The sequence below is a fragment of the Embiotoca jacksoni genome, unplaced genomic scaffold (genome assembly GCF_022577435.1).
Source record: "Embiotoca jacksoni isolate LCO1_2020_lvr unplaced genomic scaffold, fEmbJac1.0.p SCAF_3, whole genome shotgun sequence".
In the NCBI taxonomy this organism is placed as follows: domain Eukaryota; kingdom Metazoa; phylum Chordata; class Actinopteri; family Embiotocidae; genus Embiotoca; species Embiotoca jacksoni.
This window is the reverse complement of record NW_027185381.1, coordinates 18,064,224-18,086,765: the sequence shown is the minus strand read 5'-3', so window position 1 is coordinate 18,086,765 and position 22,542 is coordinate 18,064,224. Positions and strand designations below refer to the sequence as shown.

The window sequence follows — 22,542 nt, the reverse complement described above, 5'->3', positions numbered from 1 at the left end:
TTTAGACCTTTGGATATTCAGTCATTAATGCGTTATTGTAGGTTTTTGTGAAATCTTGGAATGTATGTAAAATGATGTTCCTGTTTGTCTTACAGTTTCTTGACCTTTCACTCGTTCCAGCAGCTCTTTTCTCCCTGTGTATAAGTCTGAATGGATGCTCACCCCTGTTCCGACAAAGTGTGACCCGGTGCACAGTGCACCATGTGATGGAGCTGCCGCCCCGTCCCGCCCGTGCTCCCAGGTGGCTGCACGCTGTGTGCTGGTGAGTATCAGCAGTGGTGCCCACGCCTGCGCACTGGAAGAGAAAGTCCTCCTTTGCTATCCATGGTGTGGTGAGTAATTCAGCCATAATCCGCCTTTCTCCTCTCCCCTCTTCTTTCCCCTCTCCTCTCCCCCTCTCCTGTGGTTCCATTCATATTCTAATCACAGCTTTCCCTTCTCCAGCTCTCAGGCACTCCATCAGAGCCCTCCCAGCCTCGGGCTTTGCACTTTTACTTCCCCCCCTTTGTGACCGTTCCCTCTTCTCAGAGGCACACCAAAAATAAGGTTGCCACCGCAAAAGAGTGAGCGAAAAGAGGCGAGAACCGCATCGAAAAATTCCCACTTGCGCAATTTTAGCACGTTTGGATGCATGTCTGAGCACATCATGTGTCGACTCCGTGGGAAAAAAAAAAAAAAAAAAAGTGATCACAAAGATGGGTTTAATGGTGGAATGAGATGTGAAGCTCAAATGTGGCAACAAGTGTCTGTGGGATGGGAAGTTAGAGTTAAAAACAGAAGGAGAGGCAGGAGTGGTGGTTGTGCATGTATGTTTATTTGGAGCTCGGGGGTGTATAAAAACGTATTAAATGGCTTAATGGAAGACGGGGAGGCCACAGTGTTAGGACTGCGTAGATCTAAGCCTCTTTTTTTTTTCGTTGGGAGGGAGCTTTTCTTATTCAAAACAGCCCCACAAAAGACTTCCAGTGAGCCTTGCCACATCCCCATCTGACTTGGGGCCATTCATCAGCCTTCCAAGCCTATCAATGACATGTCCCCATCAGGGCTCCTATAAAATCAGCCCCTTTCCCATGAAACATCAGCAAACATTTTGACGGGTCTGGCTTTCCCCCCGCTGGATTTCTGGAGTCTCTACCCCCCCCACCCCCTACCCACCTCTCACCCCCCTCCCCCACCCACCCTTTCCACCCTTATTCCCACCTCCCCCCTCTCCCCTCTCCTCCGCCAACACCACCCCTCTCTGGGCGAACCTCAGATCCTCAACATCTCTTGTGACGGGCAGTGGTCACGGAAACACAGAGCGAGACAAGGGGAGAGCCGCTGAGGAGGGGGAAACGTGCACTAAGCCATTTTCTTGGAGGAGCTAGTGTCGTTGATGGGAAGAGGATGCATTGCGGGCTGCTGGAGGAGCCTGATATGGATTCCACAGGTCAGTCCTGTTAAACTCTGCTTGTCTGGATGTGTTGAGAAAATCAACACCCGGGCAGAAACATTGCATGAGCTTCCTCCGCCGCTGCACTTCTGTAAGTCCCAAACTTTCTCTGCAGTCACTCAGAGGGACTGTGTGGACGCTCATCTGTTGATTTTAACCATTTAAACTTCTGTTGGGTTTTTATCAAGGAGTGTTTTGGGTCACTCGCATTTATGGAAAGTGCTGGTAGAGGACACACTGATTTAAGAAAAGCAGGAAACAGAACTTAAATCTTCCATACTGGTTCAAACAAGTGACTTTTGTATTTTATACTAATCAGTTAAACTGTTGCACTGATCGTTCGGTAAAATAAAGAAAGAAAAACAAGTGCACATCTTGGTGCACCTGCTCTCTTCAGCTTATTTCATGAGTAGAGCACTGAAAGACTAAGTCATGTATTCAACTTCAAAACTTATTTTTACTGAGAATTTTAAGAAGTGAAATGTTTTTGTATCTTATCCAGTAAAAGTGAGTGTTTCTAGAAATATGAATGATTCATGTCAAATGTTGATTGTGTGATATAAATAAGACAAATTATGCAGCAATTTGTCTTAAAGCTGAGAAGTGGATTTATTTGTTAACATTTAATAGAAATGTTTGGTTACACAATTGTCATTTATCATATTTTGTAGTTTGGTGTAGTTTCGTCCCGAGTGTGTGTGTTCATAAATGAGTGAACGTCCGTTTCACTTGTTGATCAGATTTAATCCAATTATTTAGATCCCCAACTTATCTGTTCTTGTGGCAAATGAAGCTTGAGATCTGAGCCTCTGTGGAGAATTAGCTCCACTTCAGTGGATTCACTTTTTAATTTCCCGGGTTGTTGGTTTTTTTTTTTAGATCGAAAGAAAGCAAATACTGTTTGTAAATGATGAGAAACGTCAGAAGACTGTCCGTGACTCTGGTGGTGCTTAATTCAAAGTTAAATGCAAATGCACAAGCTGTTTTTAACTGAGGGGAAAAAAAAGGAACGTTGTCAGTGATGTGAAATACTAATAATCGTTTATTAATGTTAAAAGGTAAAGATAATCAGACACAGAGTAGTGAAGACTCTTCGAGTAAACTTATAATAATTATTATAACACAGACACAAAAAAGTTCCTCTTGTTGTGCTGGGCAAGTTTTACGTTTTTGTCTTGACGGGACTCCAACTGCAGTCTGACCTTTTCTGTCAGCACGTGCCGAACATCGAGGTGTAGATTCCTCATCGAATGTAAACTTCTAAAACTTTTCAGTGTCTGTGACCTCCATCGGATCCGTCTGTGGGCTGCATCAACAGGTCGTCCTGCCAGCAGTCTGTCCTAGCAACAGCTGCTGTGGTGAATGTTTTCAGTTCACAGTCCAGAAGAAAAAGATTTACACAATTTTGAGATTGTGTAATTTAAGTGGACAGTTTTTATGTTGCGAAAGAATTTAGAAGTTACTGATTGAGTCATCTTACTTCGAGTACTACATAAACATTTACATTTTAGGTTACATAATAGTTTTATCCACCAGATTTAATGGGACAAATTCTGCTTTTTATTTAAATTGATATATAAACGTTTGTGAAAGCAGAAGTTGCAGCTTATGATCATAGACCAGTTAAATTCAGAAAATACTTACAAAATACTAAAGGATGTTAAACATATACTATTTCCTTATAGTTATATTAATCATTACTTCTTGAAACACGAAAAATAATTTGAGAATGAAGAATGGATTTCCACTCTATCAGGCCGTTTCTACATGAAAGCCTGGGTGTTTTGCTGCTGCTCGCTCACAGAAAGCACACCAGTTGAGCTATTTCTAAGTAGAAATTAAAACAGGACAATGGCCTCTATTCCACCAGACTGCTTCGGTAATGTGCGCAGGCTCTTTTAAGCAAGTGTGTATGCTCGTAGTCTCCTGGGAACAATGCTGGATTCCTGCCGTCTTGGTGAAAACATCTCAAATAGAGCCATGGCTGCACCGCTTCCCATACAATCGATTGTAGTCAACTCGCCCTGTCACATTAGTGACATTTAAAGTGTCCTGTATAGGCAGTGATTTGCACTGTTTATGTAAATACAGCTTTGGCTCTTTTCTGCTGCAGTGTGATGTTAGATCGTTTTCAGAAAAGACGTTTTTAAAAAGCCATTTTCAGTTTCTGTGAAAATTAAGACAAAATACAGAACAAAAAAGTAAACTGATGTTTTTGCCAAATGACAATTAAAAGAGTCACTGTTTAATTTTTTTAATAATACTTTGTGAAGGCCCATAATTTCATTAACACTTAAAAAGAAACAAAATAGTTGTTTTTTTTAGTTGTACTATGAGGTGATCTGTGGTCCTTCATGTCTTTTCATAGAGAGCTGGATTGAAAGATGCCTCAATGAAAGTGAGAGCAAGCGATACTCCAGTCACACGTCTCTGGGGAACATGTCCAACGATGAACGTAAGCAGGACCAACACTGTCACGCTCAAACTACTGACTTCTCTGAGGAATCTTGTAAACTGTGGCTGTGCTGTATTCTTCCTATTAAATCTTATAATTTAGTACAGAAAATGCTTTTTAACTATTTTTCCACAGAACAAGTAAGATAGTTTTTTAAAAGTCTAAGTTTGTGTTTGTCCCAAACTTGTGTCATTTTACCCAAATAACTTAATTCAGCCCTACGTGTGTTGTATATTGCAGATGAAGAAAAAGAAAATAACAGGGCTTCTAAACCACATTCGACACCGGCTACTCTGGAGTGGTAAGTTTTTACGAATATTCTTTTTTTTTTTTCCTGGACAAATACATGAGAGAACAGTGGGAACATGTAAAAAAAAAATGCAACTACTTATTTAATATATTACATTTTATGTAATAAAAATAATGATGAAAATAATGTAACCAGTCCTCTAAAACAGCCAAAGTTATACAATAATAAAATCTACCTGATGCTTCCGTCATCACGTGGAAGAAAAAACATAAATGATGGATATCTCGTCAAGAATGAGTCGATTTTATTTTGAAAGGGTTAAGATGAAACACATATCACAGCATGTTTAGTCTGTTGTCTTAATCCTGCTCAGCAGTGATGACTTGGTGGTAAATCATAAAGGATTTCCTTCATCTTGTCAGATATAAAATTTGCACTAAATAAAAAGTTTTAAATGACAAACATATGACACTTTGATCACAGGTTTCTCTGCACAATGGTTTCTTTTCTGGAATTATTATTGTTTGACGTGTGTACATCTTGAACACATTTTGTACTTTTAACAATTTTTTATTTATTTATTTTTTTTTCAAACCTTAATCTTGCATCTGATCATAAAAATCTGATCTGATTCGATTTCATGACCTGGGGAGGAAATTAGTTTTAAACTCAGTTGAATGGTGATATTAACACGTACAGACCTAAAAAGAAGAGCAGCTTCAGCATGCAGCACATCCTTCATATCCTCCGCATGCATAAAGTATAAACTCAATACCTCTAGTTTATGTGCCTTCCTGGTGCATAGCTCTACGACCTGTGACTTATTAACTCTGTTTAAACCTGCAATCCTGTCAGTTGTTGAGTCAGTGTATTTGCAATTATGTGTCTTTTAAATAGAAGCTCCATAGACATAAATATGATTGTAAATACCTCCTGTAATAAACCTTTTACTTTTCATGTTCAGCATTTTTTCTCAATAAAGAAGGTGATAACTTAATCTAATAAGAATGCAAATTGACTACACAGTTCACTTAAATTTGATTAGATGCTGCAGTAAAAGTAAGTAAAATCTAGATTTTTACAAACTTAATGATGAATTTTTTATTGATTAATTTACATTATTAAATTCAGAAAGAATACATTTAGTCTCTGTGCTATTTGACCACAATTTGCATGTGATTGACATGATGAGTTTTATATTTTCCACCAGACAACACACAATATTATTAAATGAACCTGTTTAATATTCAGTTGTAAGTCCGGCCATAGAGATCATCTTCCACAGTTCACTGACACCAATCCAGGCTCAGAAAACTACCGGACCAGACTCATACGTACAGTAGCCATACATAGTACTGCATATTCGATGAGAATAAAGGACATTATAAGATGCACAGGAAGATAAGGACTCAGAAGATCAAAATATTTTTACATAAAATACAAAGTAATGAAGGTGTGGGTATGAGCTAAATTATCCAGATAACAATGATAAAGTAGGCCTACTGTTAATAAAACAAAGTGTAAGTCGCAGTGCAGTTTTGGCGGTGGGATGATGTTGTATGTTGACATTGTGCAGGTCCAAACTCTAATTGTACCTCTCTGTAATCGATCTATTACTCCTTGAAACATCAGTTTTCTGTTCTGACCTTTAGAGAAATTATCTTGTCCGAAATCTACATGATGCTTTCTTCTGTGGATTTTTTACAGGATAATTACATTTATTAAAACTAACCAGAAGGCATTGCTCCTTCTCCTCCAATAAAAACAGCTGATATCTTAGTGAAAACTGTAGTAAATACACTAATCTTTAAATTGTGCTGCAACATTACTGTCATCAATAACTATAAGCCTGGTAGCATTGTTGGTTTACAGAAAACCTCTTTCTCGTGAGGTTCTCTGCCCTTTGGATTTTTTTGTCGCACAAACGGAAGATGCGCACTTCAGGTGTCTTCACTGATTTACAAGAAATTATCCAGCCTTCTTTAATACCATAAATTATAAAGAAATCTGTTGTAATATCAAAGTATGTTGCAAAACTAGAAGGCACAGGTAATGTTGCTGGTGTACCTCAAGGCTCAGTTTTGGGTCCTTTCTTTGTTAGTATGTCGCACTTTTGTTGCTACTTGTAACAATATGTGATGACTGATATGTGTTGTGGTTTCTATTTGTTAAAACTGTGAAACACGTTCAGATGTTTAGTTTAGAAAAGTTGTAAAGCTGCGTTGAGGCATGGAGTGATTTCTTTCTTGAACCACTAGGGGGCAGATATACTACAAAACAAACTCAAAACAACACGTCTCTGGAAGGCTAATATTTTATTAAACGTTATACCAAACAGACAGAAAACACATGAAACGTCCCATTTAAAAACTCTGTAAGCTGCAGACAGCTGTCGAGATGTTTTACCTCTCATTACAGTGAGTAATTTAATTCAATGTTAATAAAATATTTAAGCTTTCACAAGTGTAAATATCCAATGGAAATACATTTTACAAGTATGATTTGCATCAGAAACCATTTACTGAGGTGGTAAATCAGTGCAATGATTTTTTTTTCCACACATAAATTACTTTTATCAGGTCAACACAGTCAAGACAGGACGCCACTAAAACCACTGCAACTCTTAACTGAATTCTGCAGCAATTTAAAACAGATTGATAAATCTGAAAAAATACAAAAATAACATTCAAAGTTTAGTCAAATATGACCTCAAGTGTAGAGTTTGGTGGAACATTTTGCTCTGAATCACTGAATTTGTCAGAATGTTTTCACTACAGCTGTTAACGAGATGAGCTGTTGCTTAGAGTCATCATGAAAATTTGGTTTTGGACACATCTATTACACAACTCCTGGGGGAGTAATTGTTGTTGACTGTGTTATTGTGGTTTCTGTGTTGTCATACTTAATCCATGTAATGTACAGTATATCTGCTGTTAGCTGCATGTCACGAATGAGACAGTTTGCTGTTTGGTACAAAGTGTGCTAAATGTCCGTGGAGGTGCTTCACACTTCATGAGACACATTGATTTGTTGTGTGTGCTGCTTCAATGTGCCTGTATGACTGTGCTTTTATTCAGTTTTCTGTTCTGATGTTGTTCTTCGTTTGCTGCTGTGTGTCACATGAGTTCCTGAACAATTAACGTGATTAAGAACTACAATAGTCCTGATGGCCAAATCTGATGCATTGTTTTTCCCTCTTAACAGAATGAGTTCCGTTACATCATATCATTTCATATGATGAGATTATTTCAGTTTTATTACATATATACACAATAAATTACAGCATATTTTTACCAGACCTGCCATTATTGTAAGAGGCACTGTTTGAAGTTATGATTCATGTCGTCTCACTCCTATTATTAACACACAAACTTCCATGTGTGATCTGTTGTGAGCACTGACAGTTCCCATTGTCATACACAGGCTAGAAGAAAACTATGAGATAGCCGAAGGTGTGTGTATCCCCCGAAGTGCCCTCTACATGCATTACCTAGACTTCAGCGAGAAGCAGGACACGCAGCCTGTGAACGCAGCCAGCTTCGGAAAGGTGAGAGTCAAATTTACGTGGAGATGAAGGTTAAACAGTCTGGAAACGTATCATTCCCTCCTGCAACCATTGTAACTCAAATTGATCTGTTGTTATAGCAGTTTCTACAAAATGTTTATTTCATTATAGTGTAGTAGGTGAGTGATTGTGACATCCTGAAATTAATATGTAGATTTTTCTCAGCTTTCAGGGTTTTAATATTCGTTTTATCAGCAGATACAAAAAAAAAACAGTCAGTTGTTGAAACCGAAATGAAAGCAGTAATCTCATCCACTAGATCAGCCATTAGCATTAGTCCGACCATTTCATGCCTAGCTTGGATTTGTGCTGCAGCTCTGGCCACTGTGTTGAAGTTATATCAACTGCAGCTCAGTGTGAAGCAAATCTCTGCAGCCGTTCACTGAACACATAATCTAGAGCCAAAGGAGATGTGCTTTCGTCTGTTCCCACAACCCCAAGACGTTCCTCAGCCTTCCTACCCCCAGCCATCCCCTGTACCCTGGACTCCGGCCCCAACCCCCAACCCCGGTCCACCCCCGCCCCTCCACAGCTCCTGTCGGAAGATATTGAAAAAGAGAAGGGGCCTGGATTAATGTGTAATTAAAGGAAATTTGGAAGGGTGAGATGTTGCGGAATGTTAGATCAGTGGCTGGAGCAGTGTGGGGTGTCCTTTAGGAAGGCTTCATTGATTCAGGACAAAAAAACGAGAGAGGGCCCGGACTGCCTCCCTGTCTGCTCATTTATCAAGCGGGGCCTGACAGAAACTTCACAGCTTGGCCTCTTTTTTCATCCCACACAATAGAGAGCTACACTGTTTGCTAAAGTTTCTGCACCAGGAGCTGGACCAAGGAGCCAATCTCTTTGGACAAAAAGAGAGGAAAGGAAGAAGGAGGGAGAAAGAGGGAAGGAGTGAGGATGGGTGGGAGGATAGATGAGGGGAGACTGTTGATATGGGAAAAAAAAAAAAATACCCCTCGATGTCATAAATGGATGGCTCTCAAAGCTTTTTTTTTTTTTTTTTTTTTTTTTTTTTTACACGACCTCCCTGTGGATACAACTGAGACACCCTTTATTGTTTAATAAAGTTTGTCTCTCTTTCTCACAAAGAACTGAAGTTACTGTACGAGTGCAGTAGTTTTTGTTTACTCGCGTATTTTACTATAAGTAAATCCCAACTTTTCCCTGATGTAGTGTTTTCTCCCACTCAGTGAAAAGTGCACACAAGCTAACATTTTACAAAGATTTTATTTCAATTCTTGTGCCACTTGGTTATTTTACTCTTTTCTAAATTACTGTGAAATGCTGATATGACATACACAAAATATAGAAATATGAAAAAAATGAACTTGTCTTTCAAAACACTGACAGCGTTTCTGTCCTACGATAAACAGATCATAAGGCAACAGTTCCCGGCATTAACCACCAGAAGACTGGGAACAAGAGGGCAGTCGAAGTAAGTTGTTTTGGTTTATCTTTTTTTTTTTTATTAATGACTACAATATAACACTTATTTAACACCTATGCAAATATTCTCCAAAAATATAAAGTCATGTATTAAAACAAAAAATACAAAAATATTCTAAATAAAACTACTGTGCTGTACCAACAGCACAACACAAACAGCATGACACAAGAGAAAACATTTAAATCCACTCATGATCCATCGTGATTGTTTACATCTTCCTAACTTAATGTAACATAAGCATGTTTGATTTTAGTGAAGATCTAAAGTTGTATCAAACAGGTACATTTTGACAAGATTATAAAACAAAATCAGAGTGAAGCATGTAGTTATATTAACCATTTTTACGTTAATTATAAAAAAATATATATATTTTTAAAGATCAGTGGGCATGAATGTTTTTTCTTTTCTATAGACTTCAGAGATCCTACTTGTACTTCTTTTCATCTGTTCCCTGACTGCTCCTCAGGTACCACTACTATGGCATCGCGGTGAAGGAGACCTCCCAGTATTATGACGTGATGTACTCCAAAAAGGGAGCGGCGTGGGTGAACGAGACGGGGAAGAAAGAGGTCACGAAGCAGACAGTGGCGTATTCACCGCGCTCCAAACTGGGGACGCTCCTGCCAGAGTTTCCAAATGTCAAAGACCTAAATTTGCCTGCCAGCCTGCCAGAAGAGAGGGTAAATAGGAGTTTTAAAAGTCCATCCTCACTGTGCCACCCCCCCCCCCCCCCCACACACACACACACACCCATCCTCCACACACCAACACCCCTCCCTCCCTCACCTCCTCCTGCCATCTCGCCATCTCTGCGCCCCCTCTGGCTCTTTTATCTGCCCCGGGACCTTCACTGCGTTTGCGTTTAGAGAAGGACCTTGAGGATTTATATGCTGGCTCCTCACTAACTCTTAATCTTTTGGGGGAGATAATAAGATCTAGCAGTGGACAAAGGACAGGCACTAGCTGTCCGGCTCTTAAAGGGGGCCATGATTTTAAATGGTTTGTGTTTTGCTGATCTCTAAAGCTCGTTTTATATTACTCTGCTCCGGCCCAGACCTGTAACATGTATTTATTGTCTCTAGATTCTAGTTCAAGATTTATTTTCTTGTTTTTGCAACAAGTTTTTTTGTTAGTTTCTGTAAAAGAGAAAAAATAGCTGTTCAGTTTGTAATGCAATTAGATTAATACTCTGTTGTTACCTACAGGTGTCAACCTTCATCATGATGTACAGAACGCACTGTCAGAGGATACTGGACACTGTTATTAGAGCCAACTTTGACGAGGCAAGATTTCCTGTTTTAAACTATTCGTCAGTTCAAATTCTGCTTCAACAGAATCAGTTTGTGTTGTTTGTAACTAAACTTGAACATCACGCTGTGTGTGGTGTCTGCAGGTCCAAAGCTTCCTGCTGCACTTCTGGCAGGGCATGCCGCCCCACATGCTCCCTGTCCTCGGCTCCACCACAGTGGTGAACATAGTTGGTGTTTGTGACTCCATCCTCTACAAGGCCATCTCTGGGGTGCTGATGCCCACCGTCCTGCAAGCACTGCCTGACAGGTGAGCGCATCTCATAACCTTCGGTCTTAATATGGAGGATTGTACCAGTCTGCTGTTACTAAAACTGAATATCGAAATAGTTTAGCTTTATGGAGGGCAATTTTTTTGTGTAAAGCTGTGTGTGAAATAAAGCTGTTACATTAACATCATTTTTTATTTCTTATTTATAATGCTTATGCACAGCTGACACAACTATAATAAACAGCTATATTCAGCTATATTCTACTTTATACTATACTATATTGCTACGTAAACGACACCCAGCATTGATTGGCTTTTTGGAAAAGTGACCAACACGAGTATATTTTACAGAAATACTAGTGCACCTCCTCTTTCCCAAAAAACTAAATTGTTTGCAGCAATATTTTGTATCAACTTTACACTGATGGGAAATGGTCTACAGTAAAGTTTGGAGTGTACAAAACCTGAACAACATGAGAGAGAATAGTGAGCGTTTTAAGCCCAACTTAAAAATACAGCTTATTGATCAATTTTAATTTGAGGCTGAACCGGCTGTTTAAACTCCACAAATCTCATGGTTTCAGCCTTCCATATGTTTTTCTGCTTTCTCCATCATAAATGGTACTAAACTGAACAACTTTGTTGAGGGTCAAAGTTCATTCTTGAGTTCAGTTTCTAGAGTTTGACAAAGAAAATCTTTATTCAAGATGCAATCGCTTTCTTTTTCTGCATTTATAGATCCAACTCTTGATTGGCTATTTAAGAGAACAGTCGTCAGATGAGTCTTTCATGAAAAGAATAATTAATTGCAGCCCTTACTAACTGAATTCCTGTGATGTTGAAGTTATTAATTGTGTTTCTGTTATTCCTCATTTTCACAGTTTGACTCAGGTTATTCGAAAATTTGCCAAACAGCTTGATGAGTGGCTTAAAATAGCACTTCACGACCTTCCTGAAAACCTGAGGAGCATCAAATTTGAATGTACGTACAAAATACATCATCGTGATGGTTTAAGAAAGTATGGATGCTACATTTTTATACAAAAACAATCGTAACCATATTTTTGTCTCCTTTTTATTTGCAGTATCGAGGAGATTTTCTCAGATTCTGAAGCGGCAAACATCATTAAACCATCTATGTCAGGTGCCTATTGTGGTCTGAATGTTTTTAATAAAATCCATATGAAAAAACAAAGCTGATAAGGGATATGGGAATACTTGGGTGCATCATATTGTTGATTTATCTGTCCACAGGCATCGCGGACTGTGATAAACAGTGCCGACATCACCTTTCAAATGCTGGAGGACTGGAGGAACGTGGACTTGAACAGCATCACCAAGCAGACACTTTACACCATGGAGGACTCCCAGGAGGAGCACAGGCAGCTTATTATCCACTGTAAGTGCACACAATTAAAATGATTCCAGCACACCCATGACGACAGGGACAATTACACTTTACTTCTCCATAAACAACACACTGAGAGACAATCATTCCCACGACCAGCAGAGTCAAAGCATTAATGATGGAGACCAAAAGGTTAAACAAGTTCACTCTCCTCTGAAATACCCTGTGGAGCATCTCCAATTCAGAGTGGCCTCCCTGCCCAGAGTCAGTCCTGACAGGATCAGAGGTCACAGATACGTAGAAGCTCCTGCGTGAAGATGCTGTTTGCCTCCAGTTTGTTTGTTTTTTTCTGTTAAAGTGATGTAAAACTCCACGTGACCTGATTTTGTCCATCCTGTCTCAGTGTATCAGGAGTTTGACCGACTGTTGGAGGAGCAGTCTCCGATCGAGGCTTACATCGAGTGGCTGGACTCGATGGTGGACCGCTGTGTCGTCAAGGTCAGACAGCCCATTTTATTACTCCTCCAGGAAAACAGCTATTTAAACTTCCTCTGACTCAGCACATTTTTCCATCTCTGAATACAGTTCCAGCTGCTCAAGGGATCAAAGCTGATTTTTGATGCTGAGAAGTGATTGTAACTAAACGTTTGAAGTGTGTACAGAGGAGAACTCTGAATGTCTTTCCCCTGCAAAAACACCTGCGGCTCAAAGCCACTCGTCCCTGCATGTCTTTCTTCGACAGAGGCACTTACGTTGCAATCCTCCCAGTTAATGATGTCTTCAAGCTTCCCATTTGCGTCCATTATGTGCCAGATATGGGCTTGTAAAATGTGGTCGCCCCAGCAACGTCATGGACCGCCCAGACAATAGTTCAATAGGAAGGCGTGTCCCTGGGGGCAAATTAAATAGTTGACTTGTTGACATGTTTTTCGTTCCTGAGGGTTAAAGCCCCAATACGGACCCAGGGGTTAATTCTACTCTGCCGTCCCCACCCTTCCCCCTCTTTTCTCATGGAAATGTTCTCTCTAGGTGGCGGGGAAGAGGCCCGGTTGCCTGAAGAAGGTGGCCCAACAGTTCCTGCTGATGTGGTCATGTTTTGGTACCAGAGTCATCCGGGATATGACCCTCCACAGCGCTCCCAGCTTTGGTGAGCTGCGAATGCTTTGTCATCATTCCTTCATGCAACAGACAGGAAATACACAACACTGACAGTGTTGTTTGTGTATTCAGAACAGGAACTGATGTTCGTTATTAAGTTATGCACACACGGCTTTTTACCAATAAAGGTTCCCTTTATTGAATTATATGTAGCTGAATAATGTAACACTGTAACAAATAAGAATCATACAATATAAAGGTTTCATTAGCTCAGGGGTGGTGGTGATAAATGGCCCATTTCAAAATCCGTCTTGTGATCACGTCTTACGTTTGGAGGTTCCTGTCCTGAATCACCACTGATGGCCACATTGATGTAAACATATGAACTCAGGTTCAGTGCAACCAAACTTTTCAGGACCCCTCCACTGAACGAGTCTAAAATAAGGAGAGAGGAGGAACAAGTAAAATGGCTGCTGCTTTAACAGCTTGCTGTGCACGACCAATGTTTGCAGCAAGTGAAGAGCAGTAAAAATTTAAGAAAAGAAAATGGCTTCTCTTTCCTCTACTCGTGTCCTTTGGCCCTGTCTGTGAATATCAAAGACACAGCTGGTTGCAGTGTTTTGAAAAAGCAGGTCTCTGTGCACAAACAGCTAATTAACAAAAGCCCGCCCCTCCCCTCCCTCCCGATGCGTTTGCCTGTCTTTTCCATTTTATGACCGGTCAGTGTTACAACCCGCTCCCCTGAATAGCCACAAGTGTTTATTATGCACACGGCGGCAGCGGCGACCGGCCACAATGCCACAATTGTGACACTGCCTCACATGCCAAGGTCTCATCTTTCGTGCGACCCCGAGGTCATCTGACATATTTCTGAATCGGAAACAAGCACACTCGCTTCTTTTTAATAACAGCTTCTTTCCTGTCAGTCTGCAGGATGTGATGTCATCACTTCAGTCTCAATGGTCATCATCTTTTATTTCCTGGACAGGAATTAGTTTTTGTCGTTTTGTTTCTTCGACTTGCTGGGTTCATGTCACTTTTTAACACACTCCTGGTTGTCGGTGCAAATAACACTTGTTTGTCCACAGGGTCCTTCCACCTGATCCACCTCATGTTTGATGACTATGTGCTTTACCTGCTGGAGTCCCTGCACTGCCAGGAGAGGGCCAACGACCTCATGAGGGCCATGAAAGGCGAGGGCAGCACAGGTGAGACCGACATGGCAGCTGCGGGCAGGTAGTACAGACATACTGTTTTCTCAACGAATGACCTGATAGGATGATGGCATCACTGGAAAGTTACAACATTGATGCGTTTTATACTTAAAAAGTTGAAGTCATTTTTTTTGCTCCCAGCTCATCAGTTGTGACAAAACTGAAGGCGTCATTGTTAGAAAATGATGGCGTACATTTTTCACTATTTCCTAACATTGTTTTAAACAAATGGGAGTCAGTTCATTGGAAACATAATCAGCGGATCAATCAGTAATGTAAATTTTGTTCAAATACAATATAAATTATAAAAACCTTTTTACTCTGCTGCTGTACATTTCTTAGTGTTGAGGTCTGTAACATTTTGGGACTTAAATGCAGCAGTTACTAAACAAAAAAGATTTTTTTAAAAAGCTGCTCTTTTTGTGTTAAGTGCTCAAATGACAAAATTCTACTCTTCTAGTAGACGCATAGTAAAGTGAAATTGCAGAGAGGAATTCTAAATATTATTTTTTTAAGTGACCTCTTTGTTATAAATGGTTTATTTTCTGAAATCTACAAACTATAATGAAATTGATACATTTCTGTGAATTTGCGACAAACCTGCAGTAATGAACAGGATTAATTGGAAATCTGTGTTGCGTTGGAACATTTAAAAAAAAAAAAAGGAGACCTACTTTTTCATCAAATGTGTCTTCTTAATTTATACACATTCAGATTTTTGAAGTTTCACTTGTACACATTCAGATACAACACTAAAAGAGTTTGTTCTTAAAGTAACTGCAGATTTGTTTTGGCTCTTGAACACCAAAGTCTCTTTTGTTTTGTTTTTTTCCCCTTCAGCGGAGAGAGAGGAGGAATTTACGCTGACGGAAACCACTCCCACTCCCACCTCCCCGTCTCCAGGATCCTACTCTCCTGCTCGCTCGGTCCACTCTGTGGGCGTCTCCTCGGCCAGCTCTCCCACTGCAGCCGTGTCCCCGGAGTTCAACGGAGTCACCTCCACCACAGGTGAGTCAGGACTCGCACACAAGCAGAGTTTACCAGGTTTCACTGCACATAGTTCCTCTGCGCCAAAACACTTGTCTCTGTGTTCGTATATGTGTCTACCAGGCGCTGTTCAGTCATATACCTGGTCCCTTACCTACACAGTGACAACAGCAGGCGGCTCCGCTCCAGAGGCCGGACAGCAGCTGTCCTGCATGAGGAGCAGCGCTCCAGTCCCTCCTCCGTCCTCCGCCCACAGGCTGCCAGTGTACACCCACAGGGAAGAGCATGGGTAATTATCACTGAAGTTTTAAAATCCTTTTTCTACCTTTTTTTTTTTTTTTTTTTTTTTTTTAAACCATTTAGATTTGATCACCTTTACTGAATGAATTTTGACCTCTAAACTCTGCTGCAGGTACACTGGTAGCTACAACTATGGCAGTTACTCCAACCAGCACCCCCACTCCATCCAGAGCCAGTACCCAAGTCTGGCCCATGAGCCGGCGATCCCAGCCCCCCTCCACTACTCCACCTACCACCGCTCATCTGCACAGGTCAGTCTCAGTCACTCAGACATGGGGTTCAGTCGCATTTCAAATGAATAGAAATCCGGTCATAAATGTGCTCAATACATTTGAGTCCCAAATATAAATCTGATTAATCCGATTTTTAACATGATTTAAGTAACAAATGCCACGATGAATAATTACCTAAAACGTTGTTTATGTGGATATCACACATAAACAAATTCAGACTCTAAAATGAAGGAATATCTTTGGATTTATCAAACGGACAGGTAAAACTCTAATTTAAACTGTGGCAGAAGGGGTAAATAGGAATACGTGCTGATATCTTAACTTAAGGAAGAGTGGCAATATCATAGCATAAAAATACTCCAAATGTTATTAAATTAATATGAAGTAACAATCCTCCAAATGTGCTCAACGTCTCACACAAAATTATAATCTGCAACATTAAAAGTAAAAGTTGTCATCATGAAAAATGTCTACTGTCAGAATGACTTGTTATAAAGTACTGTTAAATTGTTAGATTTTAGTGATTTGACACAATAACGTGAGCTACAGTTTAATGTTGTAGCTGATTAACATGAATCAAATTTGAACGACTTTACTTCTTTTTTTTATCTTTAAACAATTCAAGTTTTATAAGATCAGGTTTATTATATAAATTCTTAGTCTGCATAGTATCAGGTAAAAATATGTGTGAAATAAATGTAAAGAACAAAAAGTACAAATACATACACATAGATGTATGTGAAATCTAAAGTAGAATAAAATGGAGTACTTCAAGACTGTCCATGAAAGCTGCGAGTTCTTTCATATATGCAAAGGAATGAAACTCTCACAACATAAACACGTATGTGTGTTTGCACTAAAGTGTGCGGATGTAACTAAACTGCAGCCACAGTGCAGAGCTGTGTGCATCTACATTATATCTAAAGAAGAGAAAACAGCCCATGTGCCTGAATGTTCCCCAGAATTATGTAGATATGTAAAATACTGCATGTACTAAATATCTAGACGTTAATGTACATGGTTGAAGCCCTCCTGGGTACATTTTACACAACAGCATCTGAAGCACAAATGAATCAGAGTAACATCAAGCATATGACCTGTCCCCTCAGGAGAGCAAATAGAGGACTGAAGATTTAAATGTGAGGAAAAAGGTTATTAGGATGAGATGGAGTCGCTGATGTTGCAGCTCATGTAGCGAGGGGTGTGAGTTTACTCTTTTGGTGGTAATTTCCTGTCAAGGGTCCTCCAGGCTCCGCTGCCTTTATAGTGGGAGGAGATCAGCTGGGCCTCAGCGCTCGCAGTGCCTGAATCACCCTCTCCACACAGCGGAAGCAGACAGTGAAAGGTGGCCCGGCCGGGGCCAAGAGGGGCCCTGCTCTGTTACTCCTCTTTCCAGCTCTCAATAGTCTCTTCATCTGTTCGGGCCAGTGGACGCTGAGCAGGGCAAGGGGGCGTTTATTAAAATATTGTTATTCAATGGTCTCTTTTCTGCCTGTGAACAAGAGGCAGCTGAGCCGTCTGTTCTGCACTGACTGTCTTTTTCCATGCCGCGATCCCTCATAATGGAATCGACTGTCGTGTTTATATTTAGAGAGAAAAGGGAAAAGCGTCTTACTTCCACTTTTTTTTTTTTTTTAGACCCGTCTGAGCTTAAATCAGGCACAATGCCTGCGCTTTGTCCCTGTTAGAGGATCGAGATGGAGCTGAATCGAACAGAAAACTTTGTCGGATCCCCATCTGTCCGAAATATTTTAGTCAACAGGCAGATTCAGTTAGTGCTGTTTCTGGTCTGTCACCATGGGCAACAGAAATGACACACTTTCTATGAAAAAAAAAACTAATTTTCTTAAGTGGCTTCATTTTCTATTTTGACCACTTTTGTGATGTGAAGCAATTTCCTCTCTCAGAAAATTACCACCAGCAGGGTCAGTTCTCACCCAATGCTACATGCTTAATACATGATATGAGCAGGGCCAGCCTACCGCTGAGGACACTGAGGTCATCCATCCATCCATCCATCCATTATCTCTACCCGCTTTATCCTGAACAGGGTCACAGGGGGGCTGGAGCCTATCCCAGCTCAGCCAGTCCATCACAGGGCCAACACATATAGACCGACGGAAACAAAGACCAGTCACACTCTCATTCACACCTAATTTGTACAATCACCAATTAACCTGAGATGCATGTTTCTGGATGGTGGGAGGAAGCCGGAGTGCCCGGAGAGAAACCACGCAGGCACAGGGAGAACATGCAAACTCCACACACAAAGGCCCCGGCCCGGATTCGAACCCAGAACCTTTTCGCTGTGAGGCGACGATGAAGTGAAAACATCCGTTTGCTTCAGCCCTGATCTGTTCACTTCTCTCAGTAGATGACTCCTTCCTCCTCCTTTTCTCCTCCGCAGTACCAACTCAACGGCCAGATGTCTCGGATGGAGCCTTGCCTGATGGGCAGCACTCCTAGGTTGCACCCCACACCTGTCGCCCCCCGGTGGCCAGATGTGTCACCTGCCAACAGCTGTTACACCAGCCCACCTATGCATTCATCCCGCTATGCCACCTCCGGGGACATGTACTCCCCCCTGGGCCCGCGCAGGAACTCAGAGTACGAGCACTCGCAGCATTTTCCCGGCTTTGCCTACATCAACGGAGAGGCCACCACTGGCTGGGCCAAATAACCTTTAAAGGTCAATCTGGACGTCGGTGGAGAAACTCCAGGTCTGCTAAACCAGGGGGATGCAAAGTCTCTGAACACTTCCAATCAAGTGCATCAAGAAAGGGAGGGGCAGAGAGTAAACGGTACAATGACAATAAAAAAAAAAGGACGTACTGACAATTTGAACAGACTCAATCACTCTGATGATTGTGGTGTAACTTGTTAAAGTTTCTTCAATGGTTGTTGGAAGAAAAATATGAAATCGTATAGATTGTCAAAACCTGCAGCAAAATCATGTTGAGAGTGCAATGCTGCTGCCAAGCTGTGCCTTTGTTTTAAGGAATGTACACCTCTGCCAGAGTTTCCCTCGTCGGTGTCACAAGTCAGCACGCAGATCGTCACAGTAACAGTCGGCTGGTGATGCTGGAAGCTGTTACTGACACAGTGACAGTGGCACAGTCTCAGTGACGCCGTCGCCGCTCAGCGCTGTGCAGCATCCTGTAGAGAGCTCTTTGCAGCAGATTGTTTGCTGCCTGCGGGATAATGATAGTGATGACGACGATGATGATGAAGAATTGTACTGCCTTAACCTTCTCCTGGGACACCAGTTACATGCAGTGGCACAAAGCCAAAACATCGCAGGTGACAGATGTAACTCATGAAAGACCTCTATCGGTGTGTTCAGGTGTCTCCATCATGGGTAGTTTTTTTTAATGATTGAACGCTGCGACTCAAAAACAAGTGTATTCTGTCGCAAGCTGTTTCTCTGTGACTATATATATATATATATATATATACATATATATATATAGTATGTATTTTCTGTAACTTTGTAACATGGTGTATTCTTTATTTTCTATGTTGCAATTGGTACTTTGTTCTCTGTTTTGTATGGTTAGTAAAGGACGCATTAACCTAGGGTTGTGTGTTTTATAATGCACTCAAAGCTACTGAGGACCTATTACCCTATGGGTATTTATAAAAAGGGAAAATATCAAAGTGTACAGTAACATGAAGTCTAGTCACTTTTCTGTAAATAAAAGCACTGGAAACCATCCGTGGTGACTGTTAAACTATCACAGTTCAAACTGATGTGTGTTTGTGTGTGTGTGTGCAAGGGATTGGGAGGGGGGGGGGGTATGTTGCCACATAAATAATTTCACAATTTCAATCAGTGAGTCGTTCTTGTCAAATGTCTACATCTCTCTTTGATCTGTCTGGAGAAATCCACACATTCATGAACTAAATGACAACAAAATGATAAATACATTCTGATATTTGATAAATAATCGTAATCTGAGCACCGGAGCAAAGTCCAAAGTTACAGTCCGGCTCATTCTCTACTTTTGATTGAATTATTTAAAAGTAGATTTCTCAAATGTCCCACAGTTGGTGACTTTATAAAAAAAAAAAGACATTGTTTTTTGAAAATCCCTCTTTTCAATTTGAGTATCCCTCAGATCTGTAATTCACACCGCTGTTAAAGAAGCAGAACCATTTTCTGAAATCGTCTGAGCTGATGTTTCTTCTCCCTCCGTGAACCAGAGTGACAACACGATGGGGGGTGTTTGGTGAGGAGCAGAAAGAATTACATTTCTATGGTGATAATGTCCTGCTGTGCTGGGGTCACTGCACCTCAGTCCCCGTAACCTCTGACCTCTGACCCTGGCAGTGGTTTGGATTTATTAGGGATGTAGATCCTCTGTGGTACATTTCTGAAATCCTGCAAGATTCACAGACCAGACTTCGAAGCAGAAAACTTGTTCAGAGCAAAATAAAACGTCCTCCCGTCAATGTGATTTAATCACCTGACCCGAGTGTCAGTATCAATATCCGCTGAAGATTTCAGGAGAAGATCGGTGGTCCGGTCAGCTGTGAGAAACGTAGTACCACAGCAGAAGGTTTGATCTTTGATGTTATTCTACAGGCAATAATTTCTTTGTATGAAACTAAAATAAATAAAAAAATCTAGAGATATATCTGAAAATATTAAATTACAATTAACAGAAAAACATAATAGGGTTATTACCCATTTCACACTGGGTTGATATTTCTAAACTGCCAGTCTTGATCAATGTTGATGTAAAGCAGGCATCTGTGGACAAATACCAACATATTCAATGTTTAAATTCATATGAAGGAGTTCAGTTTCCATAATAAAGGGTGCTGAAGGGAGAGTTTGACCTGTTGAAGGACGATAACATGTACAGAAAGAGAAAACATGCAAACTCCTCATAAAACAACAGACGTGCAAAGTCTGGAGTGTGTTTTTGAATAATAAGCACATATTTAAATGTAAAACGTTTTAATCACAGAGGGTTTTTTTCTCTGCTGAATCACAGAAGAGGCTCCATCACATCTGATCTGTTTTAAATGCGATGTGTTTTTTTTTTATGGACAGACAAAAGATATTTTTAAAATCCCTGCAGCATCTAGAAACTCATCGTCCTATAGGAACGAGACTTTTTTTTTTAAATCCACAAAACAAAACCTGTTAGACTCCTTAAAACTTGAAAGAAGAATCAAACATTTCCCTGTTATAATCTGTGACGCCACCAAGACATTTTTAAAAGATTATATCAACAATTAAAACTGCAAGCAGTGATATGCGCTCCCCAACGTGCAGCACACGAGGGTCCGCATATTCCCCTTTGTAGTTATACTTTTTTTTTTCTCGATCTCGTTCCTTATTCTTAAAAAAAAAATATATATATATATATATATATATATATATATATATATATGTATTTTTTTTTTTTTTTTTTTTTGGCGGCTTTAACATCTTCAAAAACTCATGGAAGTTGATGCAAGTTTCATGAGGTTTGGAGCATCCTTTGACCTTAAACATCAACTTCATGTGTCACAGCCGCATCGCCCTGGCTATACTATATACTATATACTATATACTATATACTCTATACTCTATACTATATACTATAGACTCATACAAAAAGGAATTTTGGGTCACTTTTTTTTGGAGTATAACCTTTTTCTGAGTTTTCCTGTTACTTGAGAGGAAAAAAAAGTCTCTTTTGGACTTCTTTTGGTATTGTTATTGATATTTGGTATGGTATTAATACGTACAAACCCGTGTGGCTTACCCTTAGAGGAACTCGCCTTAGGAGGTCTCTCATATTTGTGGACGGTGGAGTTATAGGTTGCATTGAACCAAAGATTTGTCACAATGCTGTCAAACTCCTGGGAAGATTAGTGGTACAGTGGTTAGCAGTGTTGCCTCTCAGTGATAAGTTATGGGGTTCAATTTTTCCCTTTGTTATGACTTTAAAAAAAAAAAATCATGCATGTTATCCAAATTATGAAAAAAAAAAAAAAAAGTCATAATACAGCAAAAACGAATTGGCACTTTTCTGTACGTCTAGGTGTGATACACCTGTCTACCGAATTTCGTGCATGTAGGTAAATGTTTTTGAATATGATAAAGCCGCCAAAAATGCATTTGTTTACGGAGAATCATAATAATAATCGCTTGGACAACAACCATCGGTGCTCGGGCCCTAATTATGTTCGATAAAAGGTGCAGATTTATCAGATTTATCAGATTTATCACTTATAAAAGTGGATATAAAGTAGTTCAAACTAGCTCCACCTGCAGCAGCTCCAACAGTTGCACGCTGCCACACAAGTGACGCTTCACTATTAATAATCTAATGATGTCATATGTGATAATATATCAACCAGAGTGGCCTAATAAGTGCCGTTGCTTTAATACTTCAACTTAATTTTGCTTCTCCTGTACTACTCGTGTACTTTTAGTGAAATAGGATTTTTTTTATTTTTTTTTAATTAAAAAAATTATGCAGGAATGTAATGAAGTACAACATATTAATTTGAAAACTTCCTCATTCAGGGAACAACACGACGAGTCCCGCCTGGGAAAAAAAAAGAAAAAAAAAAAGAAGCTGTCGTTCATTCACACCTGCTGACAGGTGAGTTTATTTATTTATTTAATTTAATTTAATTTATTTATTTAATTTAGTTGCAAGCCCATCTATTTCATAATCGCCACACTGTTTGTC

The 22,542-nt window shown here is 40.1% G+C and overlaps 1 protein-coding gene across 3 annotated transcripts; it reads left to right on the top strand.

Annotated features, from left to right (window-relative positions):
- Nucleotides 1-663: 663 nt before the first annotated feature.
- rfx4 (regulatory factor X, 4) lies at nt 664-19,560 on the top strand. Of its 3 annotated transcripts, none has more exons than XM_069163007.1 (18): nt 664-1,429; nt 3,801-3,887; nt 4,128-4,188; nt 7,561-7,684; nt 9,076-9,137; nt 9,616-9,829; nt 10,355-10,432; nt 10,543-10,706; nt 11,549-11,649; nt 11,753-11,811; nt 11,922-12,066; nt 12,419-12,513; nt 13,045-13,162; nt 14,202-14,321; nt 15,168-15,335; nt 15,438-15,603; nt 15,727-15,865; nt 18,255-19,560. In XM_069163007.1, exons 1-18 carry the CDS (start codon nt 1,387-1,389, stop codon nt 18,525-18,527), a joined length of 2,217 nt encoding a protein of 738 aa, XP_069019108.1. In that variant the 5' UTR covers nt 664-1,386; the 3' UTR covers nt 18,528-19,560. The 3 variants fall into 3 exon arrangements, with proteins under 3 accessions (XP_069019108.1, XP_069019109.1, XP_069019111.1); XM_069163008.1 differs by having other exon boundaries at nt 665-1,429; nt 15,477-15,603; XM_069163010.1 differs by lacking the exon at nt 664-1,429 and adding an exon at nt 1,450-1,523.
- Nucleotides 19,561-22,542: the final 2,982 nt, after the last annotated feature.